The sequence below is a fragment of the Acomys minous genome (assembly GCF_964271855.1).
Source record: "Acomys minous genome assembly, chromosome: 8".
Taxonomy (NCBI): domain Eukaryota; kingdom Metazoa; phylum Chordata; class Mammalia; order Rodentia; family Muridae; genus Acomys; species Acomys minous.
In genome coordinates, this window is record NC_140489.1 from 49,589,292 (window position 1) to 49,616,015 (window position 26,724).

General features: G+C 35.5%; 1 protein-coding gene across 2 annotated transcripts in view; it reads left to right on the forward strand.

Moving 5' to 3' along the window:
* The window catches only part of MDGA2 (MAM domain containing glycosylphosphatidylinositol anchor 2), a 771,250-nt gene that overhangs the window by 8,747 nt on the left and 735,779 nt on the right, over positions 1–26,724 (forward strand). The window contains exon 2 of one of the 2 annotated variants that reach the window (XM_084793705.1): positions 14,789–14,878. The exons of the other annotated variant lie outside the window; for it this stretch is intronic. Within the exon in view, the coding sequence (XP_084649831.1) occupies positions 14,789–14,878 (90 nt within the window). The remainder of the gene's footprint in view (positions 1–14,788; positions 14,879–26,724) is intronic. 2 annotated transcript variants of the gene reach the window in all.

Consider the following 26,724-nt stretch of genomic DNA (forward strand, 5'->3'; position numbering starts at 1 on the left):
AGTAAAAAGTAAGTGCAGTTGATAAATCAACACAAATGCTATTTATCCTTGATGTAGTAATGGGATAAAGACCATAAACCCATAGAGGTTGCAAGTTTATGGAGGGGATAAAACCATGGAAACACAAAATAAGTCTGTGAGAAATGCATTAATGTTTTGCTTAGGACATTATAGATTAATTATAGGTAGTTGCTGGTGTGGTTAGAGGAAACAGAAGGGTCGTATGTCAAGGGTTGCACCTTGACAATAAGTTGGCATGGTAGAGGTAAAGAGGGAGGGAAGAACACTGCTGCATGAAATTCAACTGGGCGGAAAGTGACACAGAAAGAAAAGTAAACCTGAAATGGATATGTGACGAATCTCAAGTAATTTCTTCAAAGTTGGCTCAGTTATAACGAGGTGTCTGTCCTCTACAGCAATGTCATCATCATCCAAATATCGGATCGTAATCTGTGAAGTAAATTTTATTGGGTGCTACTCTGAAAGTTGTTCAGATACATTGTGACAACCAGCATTTACAGTTGGACTTTGTAAAAGCAACTCAGCTGTTCTTCACACATTAGGGGAGTTATAAGCTCATTTCCTTTGGGACAGTGAGCTCTTGCCCAATCTTGTACACATTTGGGAAACTTAAAACCTACGCCAAATTCCTTCTGGATTAGAGTGAAAACAACCTTTCAAAGACCCTTTAAAATGTTGAAGAAAAGTGATGTTCAAAAGCAGCAGAGCATGAGCCCAGAAAGATCTAGAACATCATGTTCCTTCACATGGAGGCACTAAGGTGAATGCATTGGTGAGGTGCGGTGTGCTTCCACTACAGCGCGTTTCTATTCAGGTCAATCTGCTGTGGGAAACAGCCAGGCCAAGGCTTCACTGTTTACTCTAAGTATCACATCATTTTTCATAGGAAACTCGAGTAGGGGTCAGTGTGCAGATGACATGTAATTACAGCCAAAGATTGGAATTGTGGATTCATTTTCTTATTCGTGGAATAAAAAGGAGCAAATGTGAAGAGTTTTTCTCCTTGGAAATAGACTTGCCAATTCTCTAGCACTAGAAACACATCTGCCAAGTGGTTTTTTAGGAAATAAGAGACAGGAAGTAACGAAGACCAAATAACAGTTGCTTTTTTTTTTTCATAAAATAATATAATGTGTCAATCCATCTTAAAATGTCTCTTTTTGTGATTATGGGTAAATTTATTCTTATATAAATAAATATGTGTTGAAATACATACAGAAATCATTTTTTGTATCATTGGAAAATAAATTTTTTCTTATCTTTTTTGCTGATTAATTAAAAAATGCAGTATAAACACGATCAAGTTGAATGAGATGAATAATTTCAATGTGATGTAAAAATATTTAATTCTTATTTTAAAGATTAAAAGTGGTAATAAGAAAAAAAATTCAAGAAACATCTGATTTTGATTTTAAAATGACCAATATTTTATAGCCAGGCGTGGTGGCACCTTTAGTTTCAGCACTCTGGAGACAGAGGCAGGCAGATCACTGTGAGTTTGCGGACAGCCTCGTCTATAAAGTGAGTCCAGGATGGCCAAGATAACATAGAGAAACCCTGTCTTGACAAAGAAAAAGGAGACCAATATTGATTGCTTCTCTAGATGCTCACCCAGTCTTTTATAATTCTATATTCTGTATTTAAACAAAATTCTGATATTGTTTATATTTTATCATTATAATATCCATATATCTAGGAAGTGCTTTTAGTCACCATGCATGAAATAAATATACATATACATATATGGATATAACAGCAATTAATGATAAAAGAGAAGAGGAAATTGACAGAGAGCAAAGAGGGCTTTATGTGGGGTATTGAGGGAGGAAAAGGAGGGGGAATTTATGTAATTATATTAAAATATCAAAAGGGAAAATAATTTAAAATTACCTTTTGCAAATATGCAGCTTCTAAATTTTGCAGATGATTTTTAGAACACTTATTTATATTCTTAAAGTTAATTAGATGCATACATCTGAGGTTACCCATCTGAGCACTAGAGTACAACACATTTACTGGTTGGGACAAATTTACTTAGGACTTACTGAAAACACCACAATGTCATTACTTGTGAGGAATGCCCTCACTGTATGAAATGAACTATGTTGAATTTGCATTAGCAATTGAACATATCTATAGAGTGAGCTTGAGATATGAAAAGACACAACTGTCAGGTCATTTTGGAGTTCATTGTCTATCGTCTCTTGGATCTCAGTGTGTGAATTTATCAAGAAGTGGTGTGGTTAATTTCTTTTAATCTTACTTTGTGTTTGTGCCTTTCTGTAAATACTTATTTGCATAATCATTCTTTTTTCTTTCCCTTTGAGACTTCAATTTTTATTTAAAAATTGTTTACTTTGCATGCATGTATATATGTGTGTATGTATGTGTGTGCGTATGTATGTATGTATGTATTGTCTGTGTATGGATGTCAGATGAAAACGTGCAGAAGTTTCTTCTCTCCTTTCACCACAGAGGCTCCAGTGGCCAAACTCAGGTTATTGGGCTTGCTGGCATGGACTCTTACCCACCTAGCTACTGTACTCCCATTTGTCTATTTTGACAGAAATGATACATTCATTGTAGAGGCTTTTTTTTTCTGTTTAGCACAGTTAATTAGAGCACAGTCTTTAGTTAATATAGTTTTTCCTTTGTGTAGACTCACCTAAACACATATGTCTCAATAGAGCTGGAGTTATGGGAATAGCATCCTAGGTTGGGAACATCCAATACTCAACTGTTAAGTCAATAGTGACACAAGGACAGTAGAGACAGGAGTGTAGAAGCTGCCTGGTCCCTTCCTAAGACAAGAATCGTTCTGCTGGGCAGTAGCCTGAGTAGCCTTGTAACTCAGGATAGATAGTCTCTGATGGATTTGTGTGTCTCCCGCTCTCATTCTTCCAGCCACTGGAGATGGCGTCTAAAGACACTTTCCCCCGTTCACCGTGGCGTTGGGCTTGAACTCTTTTATCATTACATTATTTTTGATAATGTTTCAAAAAACATTATCCTGCCATCTTTGAACCTCGCTTGCTAATGTCTTAATGCTCTGAGAATACTTATCAGAAAAAGGCTTTGAAATCCTTATGTTTAACCTCTCCAGGCTCAGAGAACTGAAAAAGATGTACACAAAACCCATGTGTATTTCTGTATGTAGTACACATGGATATTTCCCAAGGTAGATTCATAAACATAATTCATAAATACATAATATAATTCGTAGACATTTGCGTTATTATCTTTCCTGTCTTTAGTTGTCACACTAGAAATAGTTCTTAGTTGCAGAGTATCATGCCCTTACAGCCTGTTTTATCTTTAGAAATAAATGTGCACTTGAGGCCCAGCTTCACTTAGATGCTCAGAAGACACTCTTTGTTCTTCTATTAGTCAGGGCTTTATAATTCTTTTTTTGTGTTTTTGTGAGTTTACAGTTTACCAAAGTTTTCTGCAATCAAATGTAGACCCACAAAAAATACATTTACAAAACAAACTTTAGCAATTTAAGTTATTTCCCATGTGTTATTGAAGCTAATTTAACATAGAATATGCAGTTTAAAAAAATAAAGGCATTGCTATATAAAAAACGTTGTTAATTGCCACATTCTAAATTAGAATCTTTACAAAAATTTTATACCATACCCTGATTTTTGAATGAGAAATGTTTGGAAGCTTAAGTTCAAACTGTTTTAATTACTACTGAATAGTTTTAGTGACAAAATTTAGAGTGCAATATGACCTGTGTATAAACTATGAATTATGAAAATTGTTGTCTGGTACATTAATGCTTATGCTTCTTGTGATAAAATATGAAAATCTCAAATAATATATAAAATACAACTCGAGTGCTAATTTTCAGACTGATCAACACACATACATAAACACACACACATGCCACTAATTCTTCTTAGCATAAAAGTTTTATTCTTGGATTTGAAAGATGTGATGTTTTTGAAAAAATATTTTTGAGTATTGGCATACATATACTGAGGAATATTTCTTGTATGGTTTATTTTTTGACATATAGGGTATTTAAACATATTCATAATTAGTAAATACGGTATAGTAATGTATAAAAATGAAGATATGCCTCTACTATGCATTTTGCAGAAGTTTTCTTCCTCTATGTAAAGCAGTAGTATGTGGTTATAAAACATCTCCACTGTCAGGTGTACAGCTTTGTTTTCCTTGAGGCTGATGAACAATCACTGGCCTTGGAAAGATTGATAGTTAAATGTCATATTTGGTCTGATTTTGTCTTGCGTTCCCTCTGGGTATGGCTGCAATGTTTTTCTACACAGACTTAATTGAAGAGACTATATCAGCAGATTTCTTTTCTTGAAAATCTTGTTGTGCCGAGGAAAAAGACTGAGCACAAGCTCTGTCCTCCCCTTAGCTAAATGAATTCCTCAACTCTCAAAGCTTACAAATTAGGGCAGCTTAGTGATTTGTTTTAGGTGTTAAGCCACAGCATTGCCACTATAAATGTCATTTTTCCTACACTTATGAATGCAGTTATTGTGTCATGTAGTATAACCCTGTGCCATTTTGACTATTGTGTGATTGATACAGAAACTGCCTCGATGGGAAACCGTTCCTAGTGAGAACAGGAAAGGTATTATGTTCAGCTGTCCTGCCATGCATTTCTAAGCAGCTGATGTTTTCTTTAACTCATAATTACCCGTAACTTTTCACAGGCAATTAAGTCACTCAGAACTTTAACTCTTATTTCTCTCTACAAGAGAAGTGCCCTGAAATTAATTGCACAGCCATAGTTTACACTTGAAGATTAATCTGCTGTCTAGTATAACATGCTGTCCAGTCTGGCAAGTTCATAGTGTACTTCAAAGCCAGATCTCTTTATTAAAAAAAAAAAACAGACATGGAGTTGCCTTTGAGAATTCCTTTTCAACAGTGACTGTTTAGCACTTTATCCAACGCTTGAAAGGAGTAGCATAGGATGTTTTATGTACACTGATTACTGTGATTATATTGTCAAGTCCTGTGGACCACCATTATTTTGTAAACACATACTTCACATTAAAATGTATGCCTATGTGAAAGAATAGAGTTGAGAAAGATAAGCACAGTGTAAATTCTGAAGAGATTTCCTATATTTGAGAATTCTTATAGGATACTACTTAGTCTTTGTATGTCTTGATTTCCTTTAAGTTTATGAACCTCACAAGATCTTAGATTCATGCTCTATTTTGGGTGAAGTTGAACAAATGACTTTATCATTGAAGTTTAACATTGGTCAAGTGCATCTAAGACATGATTTTCCTGTATCTTAATATTAAGCTATTATTAATTACCAAATAAACAAAGTGAATGTCTATAAAAGACAAAATAGACAGTTGTAGGCAAATAAAAGACGAACTATCTTATGTATCTGGATAATGGGACTTCTGTGTACAAAACTAAAGCCTAGGTTTTCTTAAAGATTGTTCTTAAATTTATCCAAAATGATTCAGTGGCTTAAATATTGAGTTCTTGTTATTCATGTTGCATATGGTCATCTTCCCAGAAAATATTATAGCATTATAGAGCTTTCACAGTGTACAGTAAGGCAGAGGGCAGAGTTTATGTATCATGTGGTTGCTTCCTCAGGGAATATTTATATATAGGTAGTTATCAGAAAATTATGTAGGAAAGAATCTTTTAAAAGAAAGAGAGCCTGGACTGAGAAAATGGAGAAAGATGATCCAGGGCCAGATTCAAAGTGTTTTATGTGTGGCATGGCTAGGATTCCCTGAAGTTAACAGTGACTTTCAGATATGTATCCAATAAATGAAGGACCCCTGTACCGTTTCATGCCAATCACAGCTACAGGCTACTTTGAGAAAAGGGCAGTGTTACAATGTTGAAAGCAATTCCAGGGAAAATGCCAGCTGTGACTACTCAGCAGGTAAGGCTCTTCCCATCACACAACAGGGGTTCCGCATGATGTACCACCATGCATGCACTGGGCATACTGCATGTTACTTATATGCCCAGTCTCCTTTTACTTGTTCCCAGACTCAAACATACCATTTTCATGCAATAATGACAGATCCGTGTAGAACCTGCTTGATCTCTCTTACGGATCATCGGCTGACCACTCTTAGCTTATAATAACTACTTTTGACGTCACATTCTCTTAGCAGCTTCTTTTCAAGCACTTTGTGTAAACAAAGCCTCAGTTGCAAGCCGTCAACTGCTTTGAAATAATTTGTAGTTCTAGAAAATGGCTTGGACTTACTTAGAACCGTTCAGTGGTTTTAGTTTGGGACTTTTTGTACAAGGGCTTGCCATGAACTCTATGAGGTGTATTTGCCTTCAGATCATTTACCGAAGATATTTTTCATGTCACAGGCTTTGTGTATGTGATGAAAGTAGTAAATTCCTTCAAGGAATCCTGTCCTTTATATAAAGTATTTGATGGACATGAGCCTCAGTGTACAATAGCATCTTTCTGTGGTGTTCAGTAAATAGGATGGGCATGTTATTTTATGAACCCACTTAAACTTGTTGGAGATTGTGCTGCCTTCTTATTGATTGACAGCGTAAGATGTAACAACTTGTTCCTTCTTTTGGAAAGTTTTTTTATATGACCTAGTCTTGCACTGTTATATCTTGTGTTTTTTCCCCCTTATCATAGCTTCCAAAATGTCTTTATCTAATCCACATTATAAATTCTCTCCATATAAGAGAGTATAATATTCTTGATAATATCTAGTGGCTATAGTACATAGTCTATCATAATACATTATTATATAAGAGATAAAAAGAATGTATTAAAGGCTGGGGTCTGGATAGGGGGTGTGTGCTGTTGGTTTTTCACCATGGGATTGAGTGACTAAGATTTTTCTCTATAGGTGTGGAAGAAAATGATTTGTTAGATAGATTTCCATTTATCATGGATTAAAGTTGTGTTAATCTACCATTTAAATGGTAACAAAGCAACCTAAATACCTATGCTTAAAACTCCTACTGTTTGACATTTTCAGAATTTATTTGGTTATTCTACTAATAAAATGGGCCACAAAGTGCTTCTTGAGGTCATTAAAGGTGAGTCTATTGGCCCCTTGAATAAAATACTGGCTTTCATTTGCTTGTTAAATATGGAAGATTATTCTGTAGGTCTGAGGTTTTTGAAGACCTTATCTAACTATTTTACCTTATCTATCTATAGAATCATATGTATCTGTTAAACTTAGGATGTACATTCTGGTGATTAAAAATAGGCTAGTAATTGACATGACCATTATTTGACCAACTAATAATTAACTTGTCTTACTTAATTATCCTAAATAACCTGCAATAGCAGTTTCAAAGTATTGGAAGTAAACCTTGTAATGTAATTGGGTTATATGGGTACAATACTTCTTATTACAGTAGAGTATATATAGTTTGTGTGTGAAGAATTATCTTAAATTTGAATTCTAAACAAATGTAGCAAAATTAAACTTATTTTTCACCAATACAAAAAATTCTATACCAATGGATTTCATAGAGTTTTGGGTGACTTTTCAGGCAGCAAACCGTTTCTATCATTTTTTCATTTTGGAAGGTGCTTCTCTACTCAGGTAATTAAATTTATTCCTTCTCAAATCTCTAATGGGGTTGAAGACCAGATAGGTTAGTTTTACAGTTAAGCTTAGTTGTTTAGGTGTTAAGATGTTTCTATATCTAGATAGATGTCTTAAGTTTATAGAGATGAGATATGATAGATATTGATTAAGAGTTTTAGACTCACCAAAATAGGAAATGTTTTTTTCAAGGTTGCCAAATACAAATAGCCAAAGTAGTACGAATGTAACATTTATATAATTCCTGATTGTTTTGTGGTTCTTATTTCTGTACGTAGTTTATTGAATAAATGTGTAATAATATAAATGTATATGTAAAAATGAAAAAAAAATAAGAAAAATAGTAAAAAAAAAAAAAGAGCTGGGTAGGGGAAAATGGAAGAATAATTAAATAATTAAGTAAATAAGATAAGTGATTCCACCAGGCTAGCACTTTTATTCTGTAGCTTCTTACAATCATTCTTCAGCATTATTTGATAGCTTAGCACCTCAGAATGGTTTTTGTCATTTAGGAAACCCAAATTTCCCATTGCTCTTACAGACTCCAGGTCTGTGCACATATCTCTTGCTGTCACAGCCAGAAGAATATAAAGGCCCTTGTCATGAATTCAGACATAGTCAATTGGCAAAGAGGAAAACCATGGGAGAACAAACAGGAATATAAATGATTGAAAACAAAATAGATGACTTTTGAAGAAAGCAGTTCAACTGATCATAAACTTTGAATCACTGAAGAAGTGAGAAAATGATTTTTAAAAAGATACATTAATGATCATGGTATTTTTGGTTTGGCAACTTTATCAAAGTAACATAACATAGGAGACAATAATTTCAATTGATTTTAATAGCACAAATATATCTTCTTTTTAAGGACAACATACAATCTGATTTCCAACACTCACATTTACTATATGTCCAGCCATCTACATCTCCCCAGGTGAGATCTTACTGTGATGCAGGAGACTTTCAGTTGAATCAACATTTATCCAAAGCTCTTGTTTTATGATTATGCTCTGCGTCTGATCCTTGGGAACTTTGCCTAATTTTTGCAGAGTTGAGACTCTTTCCATTTTATTGATGAGAAAAGTTTGTGCCCAAAGTACATCACTTTAAACTCATGGTTGTGTAGTTTTCTATTGCTACTGCATCAGATTGCCACAAACTTAGACATTTAAAGATAGACTACGTCTTCTTGATATATAAAGTAAAAGACTGAGGTGGGTCTCCCAGGCCTAAAATCAAGGACTTAGTAGAGGTTTTTATATTCCAGAGGCTGTAAGCGAGAGTTAGATTCTTACCTTCTTCATTTCTGAAGGCTTCCTATCTGCCTTGTATCATGGCTTCTCCTCTTTCCGTCTCCAATGTTAGCACATTGCTTCTCTGTGATTTTCGTTCATAGTCATATTTGGACTCTCTTCTTCTTTCTCCTTTCACTTTCAAGGACCCTAAAGAATATTTTGAAGTTGCCCTGATAACCCATGATGATATAATTTAAATAATGCTGATTAGCAACCCTAATGACATGAGCAGTCTTAATTTCTCTTTACCAAGTATTCACCCTTTCCATGGATTAAGATGTATTCAGAGGAAATACATTGAGTATGTACATGCAGTTTTTCAAATATAGGAGAGCATTCAGGAAATAGCCATCTAAGATTGTTCTCCTCCTACTTATTAGCTTGTCAAACAGCTGCTATATTGCATGCATTTGCTTCTGGTGTGTTATTCCAGTTCCCAAAGGAAAGGCAGGATAGCGTGATGTTCAAGGAGGCTCAGTCATAGACTATAGCAAAAATTTACCAGAAACCATTATGTTGTTGATGAATAAAGTCTACTTTTCGGGGTAACTCATTGGTAATTGTCTTGTTATTGTGTCTTGAGTTTATTTTTATATAAAAGAGTATTTTTGTACTTTAAAGAATTAACTATATATTTCAAATTTAACATTGTGAAGGTTTAATTCCATCGTTTTCAGATTCTCAATGTACATTGAGGCCTATTTGGACAGCACTGAGATCCACATGGCCTCCAAATAGCACTCATACCCATGTGGCTCCAGGATAACACTCATGCCCACATGGCTCCAGGATTGCACTCATATCCATGTGGCTCCAGGACTGCACTCATGCCAGTGTGGCTCCAGGATAGCACTCATACCCATGTGGTTCCAGAAGACCACTCATGCCCATGTGGCTCCAGGAGAGCACTCGTGCCCATGTGGCTCCAGGATAACACTCATGCCCATGTTGTTGCTCCAGGAGAGCACTCACGCCCATGTGGCTCCAGGAGAGCACTCACGCCCATGTGGCTCCAGGAGAGCACTCACGCCCATGTGGCTCCAGGAGAGCACTCGTGCCCATGTGGCTCCAGGAGAGCACTCACGCCCATGTGGCTCCAGGAGAGCACTCGTGCCCATGTGGCTCCAGGATAACACTCATGCCCATGTTGTTGCTCCAGGAGAGCACTCATGCCCATGTGGCTCCAGGAGAGAACTCACGCCCATATGGCTCCAGGATAGCACTCATGCTCAGGTGGCTCCAGAACAGCACGCATGCCCATATGGCTCCAGGAGAACACTCACGCCCATGTGGCTCCAGGAGAGCACTCACGCCCATATGGCTCCAGGAGAGCACTCACGCCCATGTGGCTCCAGGAGAGCACTCACCCCATATGGCTCCAGGAGAGCACTCGTGCCCATGTGGCTCCAGGAGAGCACTCACGCCCATGTGGCTCCAGGAGAGCACTCATGCTCAGGTGGCTCCAGAACAGCACGCATGCTCATTTGGCTCCATGATTGCACTCATACTCATACTCATTTGGGTGTAGGATAACGTTCAAGCCCACATGGATCCAGGATTGCATTCGTGTCAATGTGGCTCAAGGATAGAATTCATTATCACACAATTCCAGTGCTTGTTGAAAATTAAGGGAATTAAAATGGAGAGATAAGGACAATCCATAGTCTATCTGCACTTTAGCCTTAACCTAGAATCTGTCTCAGATTTCTTGTTACTTCTGTGTGATATGTGGTAATAGTCATATCCACATATGCCAGCTCTATTATATTTTGAAGTCCTTATTTTTGAGTATGAACTATGTACCATAGTAAATTTTAATTCTTATGAAAAAAAAAGAAAAGTCACATCTTATCTTCAATTACCAATTATTAGGGAATATATGCATACATATTCATGAGAGAGAGAGAGTGTGTGTGTGTGTGTGTGTCAGAGACACACAGAGAGATAGAGAGCAAAACTGGAAAAATACCTATGGATTTAGAGTGTGAAGGAATTAGAAGATTATATTTTCTTATCCAACATTTATTTATCTGGTTTATGAATATTTTACAGCTCTCATTTTCTCTCAGGATATATATATATATATATATATATATATATATATATATATATATGTGTGTGTGTGTGTGTGTGTGTGTGTGTGTGTGTGTGTGTGTGTGTGTGAGTGTATTTGCTTGGTCCTTTTAATGTTAATATTTATGGGTTTGTGGTATGTGAACAGAGGTTTAATTATATTAAATAGCATAAACATTATCTGTGTTGAATTAGGTAATTTTGAAGAAAAAAGGAGACATATACTCTGTGATTTTTTTTTTCACCATTGATGCTAGTCTCATTAAAAGAAAATTTAAGAACATTCTTGTGTTATCAGATACTTTTATTGCTTCTGTTGTATGTATATTGAAAGTTCAGGTTTCTTTGTGAATAATTTACGAGAGCTATATAAAATTTTGTTCTCAGGAATAATTGATGAGAAGGATATTGGCTACATTTAGCTTTTCTGTAAATAAGCTTTCTTATCCAATAGCATTTGAGATTTTCTCACAGTTCTTGATGGTAAAGGAAAACCATAATACTTTCTAGCAGAGAAACCTATTTATTAGATGATTCTTTATTATCTTTGCTTTTCTCCTTAATAACAAGAAAATAAAGATCCCCAGAGTTCTATCTTTCCCTTTCTTTTTTCTCTTAGATCAGTAGTAACCAGCCTTTCCTATGCTCTTACCCTTTAGTACAGTTTCTAATGTGGAGACCTCCAACTATAAAATTATTTTTTTTACACGGTAACTACAATGTTACTACTGTTTTAAGTTGTAATGTAAATATTTTTTTGAAGATAGAGGCTTGCCAAGGGGTTCAGAACCCATGGGTTGAGAACGATTGTCACAAATCCTCTAAACACCATATCTGTCTGATGCATTCTAACTTATGCAACATATAAAGTTCCTTTGCTGCTCCACCTCCCCACTGCCCTTTTCTACCACTACCCTCTCGTTAACAACCCCTCTTCTAAGACTGGTTTAATTATTTCACATGATTTTTTTCTACTTGCATCAATTATCTTCTAAAGGGCTTGATTCATTTTCTTTTATGACTGAAAAAAATCCTTACCTTCTATGGATACTACATTTTTCTTATCCATTCGTCCGCTGTTGGGCATTTAGGTTGTTTCCAGAACTTGGATGTCATGATTAATGTGATAATAAATGTTGATTAGCAAGCATCTATGTATTCTTGGTATGTATAACTCTCACATTCCTAACTATGTGCTCAACATAATCCAAATTAATATTTAAAAAAACAAACTCTTGATTTTTATACAGTATCTTTTCTTACCATCCACCTTACATATTCACTCACCTGGAACACTTGCTTGATTGACATTATACTTTCTTTTTATGCTGATAAAGCCAAACAATCATTTTTTTATTGTAGATTAGGCTTCAAAATTGTCATCAGGTGTACCGTTATCACCACCTTGATTCATTCCATATATCTCTCTATGGCTATATTAGTTTTTTAGTAGGTCTTCACACTTCCTGTTTGAATGACCTTTCAACTACTGCATATGTCAAATCAAATAATTTCAAAATAGTTTCTGTCATTTCATTGTTACTTGTAAAAAAAAAACAAAAAACGAATGAACAAAATCTATTTATCGTTCCCCTTTACTCTTGAGATAAAGGCAAAATTTTACTATCATTTCTATACATCAAAGTTAGGCCTTTTTTTTTTGCTGCTGTTTCATATTGGATTCTGTTCCTTGTGTTTAAGCATTACCGTTAGAGATGCAAAGGCTTCTGCTCCATTCCATAAAAGCTGTAGGCTCTTTCCTCTGTCAGGTGCAGCACATGGTTATCCGTTGCTCTGAACTATTTTACCACACCAGGTTTTTCTACATTCTCCAGAAGAAAAGAACCAATGAATGAAGTGTGCCACTGTGTGTGTGTGTGCATGTGTGTGTTTGCTTGTGTGTGTGCGTGTATATGTACACTCATGTTTATGTGTATACAAAAAGGAACTGTTTCACGTAAGTATGGTAGCTGACTAATTCCAAGATCTCCAGTTGTAAGTGGGAGGTGAACATGTGGCTTACGGTAGACAGATCTCCAGCGTGAGACACCCAGAAATATATGATGATTAAAGATATTTAAATTTGAATTTGTATATAAGAATAACAGCAAAGCTCTACCTCAAAGACATATAAACAAATGGTGTTCTGGCCTATTTTGGGTGGAAACCAGTCTTCTGTTCTGTTCAGCTGATTGCATGAGGCTTATTCATATCCAAAAAGTCATGGGCTAAATTTGCTGAATTTTTAAAAATAAATGTAACTCAAATGAAAACTCAAAAACATCTTAAAATGAAGCTTAACCAAACATCTAGATATCTTGTTACTTTATCAGTTTACACATTACAATTAAATATCAAATTTCCTTTTCTTTTTCTGGAATTTTCATCTTAATTTTTCTGATTTTTTTAGTAACTCATTAAAGATAAAAAGGTTTTTATAGTTACCTGATTTAAGTTTACATCCACTGTGAAGTCTCTCATATTATAACATAACTTATCCATAAGTGTTCTTCATAGTATGTGTGTGTGTGTGTGTGTGTGTGTGTGTGTGTGTGTGTGTGTGTGTGTTTTCTGCTAAATTGTATGTTATACCCTCTCTCTTGCCTTAGTCATTCTGGATGTTAACAGCACAGAGAACCTAGCCCGACACAACACACTCATTTTGCATTTACTGGAACAGAAAATGACTGGGTAGATACCGAAGTAATTTTTTTAGTTTGTCTATCAATAACCCATTTTATTATTTTTGTACTAGGAATTAAACCCAAGACCATGAGGGCTAATATAACACTGAGATTTATTTCTTCACCTTTTGTTTGAAGATAGGGTCCGACTCTTCAAATTGTGATCTTTTGGCCTCAGTCTTCCAAATAGCTGGAATTACTGGCTTTTTAAATTATCTCTGAATCTTCAGTAATGTTTGAAGTCATTATTAAAGCCTCAAAATACACCAACAATAGAAATTGTAATTTAAAATTTCTTCCCTTATCCTTTTAGAAGATGAAGTTACATAATGCATCTTTTGACATAAGTCCAGTTGAGCTCATAATTTTGAAAAGTAGTGATTGGATATTCAATGTGCACAAACATTTTATATGATTGATTTTAAGCATTTGTGATATGTTAATACTCCTAAATAAGCAAATGCTCTAGTTATATGTAAATTCAGAGTCCATAAACTTGTCATTTACATATTAATATGATATGATATTAATAAACTTTGAGGTAAAACTATTAGCTTTAAGATATATTTTCTACATTCTTATGAGAACATATATTTAGAATATAGTTCAATGAAGAAGTATTGGCTGTAGAAAGAGATCATAATATTAGGTCATAGTCTAAGATTTATTTTAGCTCTCATTTCACTGTGGCCAAAATAAAGTTATGATGTTTTTCTGTTGAGTATACAATCATTATATTTGTCTCATTTGTTTAGAGAACACTTCTACCTTCCAGTTTTGGCCCCCATGGGTCTTACCCTGTCTTTTCAGACCACTCATGTGCCAGTCTTTGAAGCTGAGCTTTTCTTGTACTTTAGTGCCTCATGGTTTAAGCAGCTAATGGCTCTTCGTTTAAGAAAACATTTGAAGAATTAGAACAATGGTCTTTGTTTTCATATAACATATATTGTCATTATTTAGTGTGAATGTTCTTCTGTGTGTCAGGTATTTTGTTTAATAAATTCTCAAACTATTACTTCAATAGCATGCCAAAATTCACAGAGGAAAAGGCTGGGCCTGACCCATATTGTATAATATGTAAGTAGATAAAACTATGAAACAAGTAAAATCCAGATTAGGATCCAGAAATATCTTGTCTCTACAGTGTGTCTTCAAGGCTGTTTTGCAGTGGAATACTGCACATCTTGGAGGGAGAAACACATGCAATACAGGAGTCAGTATTTGAAAATACAATGTAAGTGATTATTCAGAGTTGATTGTTTTTATTCTTCTGCATTTATAGGCACGTTTCTGTGACAATCATTTATTATAGTATTGAAGAACAAATAAGAGGAAGACAATGATATCATGGTGTTTGTAGCTGTGTTTGATAACATTTCATACTTAGTGTTCCAAGGGATCAAAGCAACTAAGAAGCATTATGTTTGGGACACAAAAAGACCACCCTTTCCACCCCAACATAACTAGTCTACTGCATGTAGCAGGTAAATTAAATTAAGTGCAAAATTGGATGGTATGGTTGCTTTGTCCAGAAAAGAAGACCAACATTGTTTGCAGCTTTTCTTTTCTAAAGTTGTTTCTCCATAGAAACAAGTTTTAATCATTTAAGATGAAAAATTTTATTGTCTCCACTCTCTGAGCCTAATGGTAAAGTTGAGTTACATTTTAAAAGAACTATGATTTTCTTATATTATTAGCTTGTATTTAATGGTAATATGTATTACTATGGATACAGTCATTCCCAAAATTGTATTACAAAGATGCATACTATGCAAAAATGTAATAATTCTTTTGAAGTAGGCCATATATATAGCTCCTGATATGCAATGCAGTTAATAGAAGATCTTTGAATAAAATTGTATAAGGTGTGACTCCAGAATGTACGTGCACACTTAAAATATCTTGGTTAATAAAAAGTTTGGAGTAAAAATAAATAAATATGTGATGCTCTCATTTTATAGCCAAACTAATGAACAAAATATTAAAAAGAAGAAAATGGAGAAAATAAAGAAAAAGCAAAAAGAAAATATTTGTGACTTTTATATAGTTTGACAGTGAATAAAAGTTGTATGTTCATTTGATACATTAGAACAGTGGAGCTGGTAATTGGTATAAACATTATTTTCCATAGTCAATGTTCTTCTGAGAGGACAAAGTGCTTTATCAGTCAAGTAGTGCTTCAATGCTCCTGTATATCACAATGCAGTAGAATGTTCTAGAGCACTGGCCAAATGAGTACAGGAAATTTAAGTGTTATGTGTAGCTCTCTGGACACACAACATGTGGAATTAGAGAGAAAGTCAATGTTATATTTAAATTCAGGTCTCCAAACACAGTTTACTAAGATTTTCTATGATCAGAGTTTATTCCTAAATTCAAAATGTCACTATATATATATATTTTTGGGCATGTGTCAGAATCTGTGCATTTAACAATAAGAATCAGACTTGTGACTACATGAGTCCTTTGTGCATGTTGTCATTTACACTCCCCAGAAAAGAATAAATTAATTCTTATCCTCCTTGATTGGTTAAGATACTGAAAAAATAACATGTCGTACACAGTATGTGCCAGGCTAAGGATCCAGATTCCCCTAACACTAGCTTGAAGAATGTTTTATCACTTTTCTTCTACTCTTCAGGTTACAGTCTTGGAAGTATAATATGGATAGGACACAGAGATATTAGAGAATTAATGTACACAGCCTTCTCAGATGACATTGGAAAATATAGTTAGATCATTTAGATTTGTGTTTGTCCAGTGAAACAAAAAAGTACCGATGTATGTAATCAAGTCTTGCTATTTGCCATTAAACACATTTCAGTAATGGAAGTTTTCTTATTCAGTGTGATAAGCCTGAGAGAGAGAGTTGCTCCATTTTTATATTGGTTGTTATTGTTGATTTGCTTTGAGACAGTTGACAATTACATGTAATGACATGGTTACACTATGGTTAAATCTTGTTTGATAAGTTACTTCTTTAAATTAGAGCTACAATGTGTTAGATTTAGGAAAACGGAAATTATGAGGAAATAAAGACAGGCATGCCTACCTTGAGTTATAGGTAAGATGGGCCACACAATTACTGTAAACATGGTGTGTTGGCTTCTCAGTGCTGCTATAACAAGTCATAGTAAGGACCTTAAGGCAGCCAGATACAGTATCTCATGGTTCTAAAGTTGAAAGTCAATCACTTTTATTTCCCTTTTCTTTATTCATCTGTCGTACAATACGTTTCTAATGCAAATACATACAATACAAACTTGCACCCTCTACTCCCTGCCCTGCCTCCATCCTTCCCTCCCCCAGATGCACTGCTTCTCCATTTGCCTTCTGAAAAGAGCAGGACTCCAAGTGATATCAACTGAACAGGACATAACAAGATACAATAAGATTACGTAAAAACCTTCATATCACACTGAGTGATGCAATGTATTAGGAGAAAAAGGTCCCACAAGCAGTCAAAAGGGTTAGTGGTACCCACCCCACCACTCTCATGTGAGTAGGCCAACAAAGTTCCCAAGGCAAAAAACCACAGCATGTATGCAGAGGACCTCACGGAGACACATGCAACCTGTAATTGCAGTTTCAGTCTCTGTGAGTCCCTATGAGCCCTGTTTAGTTGATTCTGTGGTCCTTGTTATGGTGTCCTCCACCAGGAAGGGATCTCTTCCTTCCTCCAGCTTTAGGCACATGCTGCTTTACTGACTTTTCCAACTTTGAGAGTTTGCCTGTATGCTTTTGTTTTAGGGTCCACTCCTTTCCCCTCATATCCAGACAAAGAGTGAAGAGTAGCATTTTCAAGTCTTTTGTCCTAGTCTGAAATCCCTCCACAATTGATACAAGCCACCGTGGTTACCTTCAAGCCCTCCCAGTATCCAAAATAATCTTCACGTCTTAACATCTTTAATTACATGGGAAAAGACTTTACCTGCAGAAGGCACATATTTACAGGCTTCAGGAAGTAAATGTGGAAATCTTCAAGGGACCTGGCTGCTGCCCATCACAGGCAGATCTTGGCTGTAGAAGAACCTTTTTCCGACAGACAGATACCTACTTATTTATCTTGCTGTCCATACGCAGATGCTTTAGTGAAGTAATTTAAGATTAGGTGTGAGAAATCTCACCTGCTCAACACTCTGATCCAGCGAATGACCTTTTAATAGCTCATTTCCTTCTTTTCACTATGCAAATTATACCCAACAAGGAGAGCCCTTTCTAATGAGCTTTTAGCTATTCCTGTAGTTTTAAAAAATGATTTAATCAGTTACCCTCTTATTTTTTACATTTAAATAAAAATGAATGAGAGAATCTAAACTGCTACATTTTTATTTCAGCACTGGTTGCCCCCAAGTTTATCTTTCTGAATAAAATGAAAAGTAAAACATTTTTATTATTCAATCAAAAGAAGATTATTCTTGTATAAAGAAAATGCCAAATTATGAATTCTTGATATTTTATGTGCACAGCAGAACTCTTAAGGAGGGAGTAAATGTTCCCCTCTGATAGGCTAACAGTTGGTGCTTGCTTTCTTTCTTATATTTGAATGGGTGGTGATAAAAAGATGCAAGGTTTCATTCCAGTAACTAGGATGCTGTTTCCTGCCATATTAAACTATTTCTAAGAGGTGAAAATTAGGAACTACTGAGCAGTCATTGCCATTTTCTGTTTACTTCAGGAGTCTCGCTGCAGTAAATCTGATGGGCTTGGATAAATCATTGATTTACATGTTAAAAATGGTGAATTAATAATTTCTGCATAATTTTACAATATGATTGACAGGAAGCACCAGAGATAATAAAACATTCTGCTCATTAAATATCTTTAATATTTTTTTCCCAAGATATATATTATTTTATTAATTTGTTCTTGTTACATCTCAATGGTTATCCCATCCCTTGTCTCCTCCCATTCTTCCCTCCCTCCCATTTTCCTCTTATTCCCCTCCCCTATGACAGTTCCTGAGGGGGATTTCCTCCCCCTGTATATGCTCATAGGGTATCAAGTCTCTTCTTGGTAACCTGCTGTCCTTCCTCTGAGTGCCACCAGGTCTCCCGCTCCAGGGAAAATGGTCAAATATGAGGCACCAGATAGACATAGTGTTTAAATGGTATAACATAGTACTTTAAAACATTTCCCTGATTTTTAAATTTACATTTTATGTAGGAAGTCTAAGATAAACTTCCTTGCACTGGCTCTATATTTGGCTATTTGTTTAATAGTAGAATATAACTCCTCAATATTATAAGTGGACATCAATCAGTAAAATAATACTAGTAATAGTGATTGATAATGCTTGTTATTTATTAGGTGATATACTAAGTGCCTTATATCTATGCATATATTTGTAAATATGTACACTTATAGGCATGTATACACATGCATATATACAAACATATAGATATACGTTCATATTCACACACACACAAACACAAACACACGTGAATTTCTGTCCTTTTCACTTGGCATATGAGGAGAATAAGGCAAAGAAAAATTAAATATATGTTTCACAACTAATAAATAGTATTTCGATCAAAAGCTAAATATTTCCACAATCTGAGCTTCCAACAGAATTTGAACTGGATGGATCATTTACAGTACTATTAAAGAGCAGCCCTTATGTGTCTCTAAATCATTGATTTCACTTAGAAATCTTTCTAAGGTTAAACTTACAAAATTGTCAGAGTTTAGATGGCGCACTTGGGATGTACAACTTACAGTATACATGATATTAGGCAGCTATTTAGGTGTGATGGTATGGATGACTTCATGATGTCTCTTCAAATGATATGATTCTGCTATGCTTAGCAGTATGTGTGGGGCTGAGAACAATGTCATTTTTTTGATGCCGGTGTATCTGTAGAATAATGCGTGGAAACTAAAACTCTAGCCATCCCCTCCTTTGCAGTGGCCACTGGTTGGGTTTAAGCTGTTCCTCTTTGAGCTTCCTTGTTATCTTCAGAATCATTCATACTTAATTAACCCAAACAGTTATGTAGTGTTTACTTTCTATGAGGCTGTGTTCTATGTGTATGGCAATGCTAAATTGAAATTGTTAAGATAAGTAATAAATTCATCTCCATTTTAGTGTTGAGAGAAATGAGCAATGAGAAATTGAGCAAACTGCTCAAGGCCATGATGATAATGTACTGAAGACTTAGGATTCAAATTTAGAAAAATACGTTTCCAGAGTCTCTTCTGACCAAATAGTTCAAAAATGAAATACGTTTCCTTTGGGAAAGAAGGCTTTTCATTCTTGACTAGTACATTTCACAGAATTTTTCTATATTCTTATTTCAATTGGAAAAAGGTAACGAGCAACTATGGTTTCTGGTACAGTGTTATCCTGGTCACATAACTGTACTGACTCTCTGCTCTTGTCCTCTCTGATCCCTCCCTCTTCTGCCCCTTCAGGACTTCTAATACTCTTTTCTCTTTTTCACTTTTATCCTTTCTCCCTCCTTTCTTCTTTATACTTTCAAATATGATCAAGAGATGGGTGGGTTGGTAAATGAATTTATATACTTCACCATTGGCTGTTTGTGTGGGCTACCCAACAACACAGGAGTGAAATATGAGAGAAATGCTTTCTAATTATTTCATGTCAATGACTTTGTCATCATGTCTTCAACCTAAAATATATTCTAAAAGTTCTATGTCCTCGTGATGACAAATAAGAACTTATTAGAATACAGCCGCCACTTACCAACCTTTCTTTTGACCTGATATTGACACTAGACCTGATATTGAAATCTAGACATTTCAAACTCTTAGTCATCATTCATTGCCCTATTGTAATGTTATTTCCTTTCAGTATCCTTTCCTATACTGGAGTTTCTTTCTCTTCCTCACCATCTCTGTATTAATTTAATCTCTGATATGTTTTTCTCTACTCTTTATTACTGTATTCACACTTAAATCAAAATAGGTAAGATGCCTTAAGAAGTATTCTGTGATTCAGTAAATACTGTCCCCAGAGTTGATAAATAAGAGAGAAAACAGTTGATTCATGTTTAGTCATCATTTCTGTATATACTTTATAGAACACTCTTCAGATGGGATGTACTAATTTAAGAATCAAGGTAATGGTATTTATATATACATATGTGTTCTTACATTCATATAACCATAATGATTAATGGAGAAGTCATGAAGTTGACGGGAAGTGGGTAAGAAATGGAGGAGTTGGATGAGAGAGACTGCAGAGTGGAAAAGACATATAAAAAGAATACTCATGTAAGAAATTCTAAAAATGAAATAAAAAATCAAAATATCAAATTATAGATTTGTATTCTTAGCTTAATTATCAACATACCAGACACAAATATTTTTATAAATAAATAAATAAATATTTAAATGTATGTATATACTATGTATTCATATGTACATATGTTTCTATTAAAAGTAAAACAAAAAAGATATAGTACTCTATGTTTTATTCACTGGAAATGAGATGAATCCTTTCTTACCTTGAGAACCAAATTATAAATTTGCTTATTTTAAATAAATCTTTGGCATGTACTTTACAGGCTTAAGACATCTATCCAATCTGTGTTGTCACCTAGAGAATATATGATCTTGCTGCATCAGGCTTATGCTGGACTCTCATAAGAAATGTGTAGAGACAAGGAAAGCTTGGGGGGAAAAGGGTATTTGAGTGAATCTTCATAAGACCACCAGAAGTATGTCGGAAAGAGGATACTGTTAGCAGAGGGACAGGCGTAAAAACTAAGTCATATGCTTTGATACTGGGTTGACTGTAAGTGGGAAAACATCTAGAGTAAAGAATCAGGGATGATGTCTGAAAAAGAGGTAAGGCCCTTATGGGGCACTGTATGGGAAGCTAAGGAATTAATTTTTGAACACTCTGGAAATGTATAGGTGGGCCTCAACAGATTTTCAGAAAGTAATATGCTTAGCTCTTAAAAACAAGCAACCCAAACCCAAACCAAAACAACAACAGGAACAACAGGAACAACAACAACAACAACAACAGCAACAGTGAAGTACCCAGCAATAAGAAAGTTCCTAGGACAAACTGTAAATAAGGAGGACAGTAAAGAAGACACTGAAGTAAGTCTAATAAGAAATAAGAAGGACATGGATCAACATAATTGTAGCAGCTTCAAACGGGGTACTATTTGCTGAAGACACAACTAGAAGATGCTTACAGCATAGTTATTCAGAGGCAAAGTCCAAATGCTTGTCTTGAGTTCATTTCTCAGTATGTAGAATACAGAACAACGCGATAATGTGTTGTTAAACTAAAGGAAAGGAGATGAGAAAATAGATGTAGAAATTTTGAACACGGAATCCAAATGCTCAGAGGCACTTCAGTCAAGTGAGAATGCCTTGGGCTTGGGTAGACTCCAGCTCTGGAGGCAAGGGAGGGAAACTGCTTACAATAACTCAAAGTCATCCTCATTCACGCAGCGTATTTTCATTCGTCTTCTTTCTTGTGCCAAGCACTGTGCCTAAAGGTAGTAATCCAATAATCAGCAGTCCTTTGCCCCAGTCCTCCAGGAGCTAAGATTGATGAGTCAACGAGGACATTGAAGAGGGTCCGGAAAATGCTTTTGTTGTTGTTGTGTGACAAATGTCACACAAGTACATGGACTTAAAGGGAGCAGTGACATTCAACATTTTGCCTTAGAGCACACATCCGCGGATGAGACCTCAATTGTGGCTCTTGGCAGGAATTTAATGGAAGAGACATAGAAATGAAAGCATAGCATACACTATGAAATGCCTTAAATGTCCTTGAAAGAGAGACAACAAAGTCACATGTTTATTCAATGTTGAAGAGGATATTGATGACCCTTGAGGAATCAAAACGTAGTTGTAAATAGAAATTATCTCATAGGGACTTGACAGGAAGTGCAGACCAGCCCAGAGGTCACAAGTGATTTACACAAAATCAAAACAAATACTATCTGAGTTGTATGTTAAGCAGAAGTAGGGAGAGAAGAAAGGTTGAGCTGCTTTGCTGGGTCAAATGGGCCAGGGAGTGAAGTACCTACAGGCATGATGCAGAATTTGGAAAGAGATTTCCTGGGCAACATAGGACTTCCTTTTTTTTTTTTTTTTCATTTTTCTAACTAAACAGCATTAAAAAGATACAAATAGCTTTGCTCTTAAAGGAAAAAAAGTGGAGGTGATGAAGACAACAAAAGTATGTCTATGTATGTACACACTGACATACGTATACATTATCCAGTAATAAGTGCCTTAAAGACAACAATTCAGACAAGAAGATCAGGGCTTGGGAGAGGATTCCACAGTTGAGAGCAAATGTCCCTTGCAGACAACCCTAATTTTGGTTCCAGCACCTACATCTGGCAACTCAAAGCTGACTGCAGCTCCAGCCCTGGAGTTCCCATGCTTCTGGTGTCTGAGAGCAACTGCACTCACATGAATATACACACATATGCATGTGCACACTTAGGCTTACACACATACACATGCACACACAGATTTAAAAATCAACATTTGTAAAGTGAATAAATAAGGTGTCCAGTTTTTAAAGTAAGAAACTGTTTAAATAATTATATTTATCCAAATTTGCTTTATATATATAAAGGGAAATGACAACTGGTTTCTATTTAAGTGAAGTAGGCATTTCATGAAAAAACACCAAGATGTAAGAATGGCATCTTCCATCTTGAAGAATCTCTGATTATCAGAACTCCAAGTAGAAATGCGTCTGGTATTCTGAAAGAACAAGGAGAAACTCCACGGAGTTTAATAAAACAATAGAGGTTAAGACCAGAGATGTAAGTAAAATCTAAGCATTTAATCTTTGATGGACATTCTAATTGTCCTCAGGAGCTGTTTCTGGAGCTGCAGTGTCTCGATAGAGTTCTAGGATTATCAGAAGTGTCATTCTGGATGGTGGGTCTACAAGGTCCTGAGTTTTGGTTGTGGAATCCTTTTCGCTGTTTATGAGGAAGATGATGTGATTTTACCCAAGTGTGAAAAGATGCAAAGAGTGAAGAAACCTAGACCCATAGGGCTTAAAGAGATGGAAGCACCAACCAAAACTGGGTTCCTAATGTGTCATTTTCAATAAGTTATCTGTTCTTCTCCCCTGCTGTATACATTTATTTTGAATTGGTTTGATTGAAAAATGGCCCTTATATTTATATTTAAGAAATGTGTATGTCTGAGGATATTACATACACAGGCATGTTCTGGGGTTGTGAAAAGACTTACAGGCACCAATCCCATCAATACTAGAATCATAATGTGCCATCTCATCCTGGGTGACCACACGAACACTGAATCTGTGTGTGTTGACATTCACTTTGCCAAGGCCAATGTGGGAATAGAGGTACAATATGCATGATAATTGATTCAGGAGAAACAATGAAATAAGAGCAGATATCATGTAGAAATATATATTGAAATATGAGACTTTGCTCCATCTAAAACTCTATTGCAGCCAAAATTTTTCTTTGTGGTAACTTACACTGGTTTGTATTTCAAATAGCAGGCTATTTGAAGTTATTTAGTGCAGAGTTACAGACTTTTCAGTGTGAGAAATTATCAGTTATTAGGAGTGGAGCTAACTTTCTTGGGAATTTGTCATCTTCAACAATTATTTCCTCAAATATCATCAATGCTTTTGTTCTAGAAAATAGCTTAAAATATATTTATGTTAGTTATTTCAAATGACTACATGGCTATGTTATTTCTGAAACAATACAAACATGAAAAATGTATTTACTTTATTGGTACTTATATCAGTTTATTACTTTAAATAGCTTCTTGCTCAAATTGAATGGTGTACCAGAGAAAATAGTTTCTCTCTCAGTGTGTCTGTCTCTGCCACTGCCTGCCCCCCTCTGTCTCTCTCTGTGTCTCTCTGTGTTTCTCTCTGTCTCTGTCTCTCTGTCTCTGTCTCTGTCTCTCTGTCTCTGTCTCTGTCTCTGTCTCTCTCTGTCTCTGTCTCTCTCTGCCTCTGTCTCTCTCTGTATCTCTCTGTCTGTCTCTGTCTCTCTCTGCCTCTGTCTCTCTCTGTATCTCTCTGTCTGTCTGTCTGTCTGTCTGTCTGTCTGTCTCTCTCTCTCTCTCTCTCTCTCTCTCTCTCTCTCTCTCTCTCTCTCTCTCTGTGTGTGTGTGTGTGTGTGTGTGTGTGTGTGTGTGTGTGTGTGTGTGTATAGAGTCAGAATATTTTGGGCTTATTCTTTTGAACTGATTCTTATTTGCAATTCTAGTGAGTTTGAGGTCATTGGTGAGACATTCAACCTATATGTAATCAGTGCATCTTTATCTCATAAAGTATGAAGACAATAACAGATTGAATAGAGTATGGATGGATATAAGAAAATTCCCAGGCTGTTCTAAGTACATAGACATTTTTAGTCACTTACAGTTGTTGACTTTTCATACAACCATGAATCTACTAAAGCTGATTTCTGTGAGACTAGGTTGCTTCAACTTGTGTAATGGTCTCTGACCTTACGACATTGTGGACCTAACTCTGGTGATGTGATCACGTCAAACCTAGAAGTCAACAAAAGCTCTCTGCTTTTGTCTTCAGTAAAAGCATGACTGAGTTGAACTGTGGTTTGTGTACATTCTAGCCATACTTAGTCATTGCTTCCAGTAACAATCTTTATTATCCTTTTTCTTAAATTTTGCTATACCCTTAGGACTATATGTATACTTAAGGAGGCTTTGAGTCCAGAGAATCAAAGCCCTTGAGAGGATAACATCACTTTGAAAAGGTCAGATGCATGATAAGAACCTATGTTGCAGGAAATTGCTACCCATTACTGGCAAGTCTTATTCCCTAAGATGTGTCGTTCTCAAAAAAGAATTCAGTTTATATTGCTTCCTCTTCATTGAGGATTTTCAAGCTGGAAGATTTTGAATGAATATATTGAATGAAATTTTGTGTGTGGCCATCCTCCTCTCAGATTCTGTTTTGCATAAGGTGTGTCTATTTTTATCTCTTCTAATTTAACACCTTCCCACTGTATTCTTGAATATTTCACACGCTGCCTTAGCTGAAACTCGTGCTCCCTGGAAGACAACAATAGGTGTGGATATTTTTCTTGACAGAAAATCACCTTGGTGAGGGCATGATTATATGTGAAGGCTGAGTTGCTCCTGACTTCAGAACATTGAATTTTGGAGGTTAATTGTTTTCTGTTGATGACCACTGTCCTTGCTTTCTACACTGTGGCATTTTTTACAGTGTCTTGCAAAGGCATCAGCACTCTGGTGTCAGAGATTATCAAATGTGTAACAGATGATGACAATTTGTAACATTTGGCTTGTGGAGTTTACATGTTATAAGTTAAATTCATTTTCCCTTGTGACGATTTTTTTTTTGCGCCACTTCCTTTTGAAAAGGTTTATTTGTTAACCACCTACCCTCTTCGATCCCATTCCACACTGATTTAAATTTGGGACATAATTACTTCATTTTTGTTCTGAATTTCGTTGTATTTCTCTTCCTATCCTAAGTATAAATTGTACTGTAGATACTCATTACATTTTATTTTTAAAGAGATTGATGAGGAAATAAATAGCCCCCTCAATAGTAAAAGTTCTAATTGCAGAATTATGAACGCTTCCTCCTTTAATAAATAATATTAACCTTATTCTTTTCTCATCCTTTAAAGCATGTTGTATCTAAAAATCCAGGATGTGAGAAAAATTAGAAAGGTGTGGGGTGACTATACAAGTACTAAGCCTCACATACGTGCCTGTCAAGTGTCATTTTAAATGTTTTCCATTAGGAAACACATGCAGTGCTTACCACCAACCTCCTGCATATGTGTTATACGTAAAAGTGTGTGAGCCATGTCTGTGAAGCACATGGATTGTTATTCAGATTGGTTTAGGAGGAGCTGAGAGACATATCTCCTTGAGTTCAGCTTTCTTAGACATCAATACCCTCATTTAAAGTTGGTTCAGCTAATATGGAAATAATAAAGGTTATGAGAAAAGATCTCAGTATAGGTTGTTTTTATCTAACACCTTACATTTCTTCAATTGTTATAATACCAATAAGTAAAAATATTTTTCAACCTATATAGACTATGACTTAAGTGCTCAATGGCTGAAGTC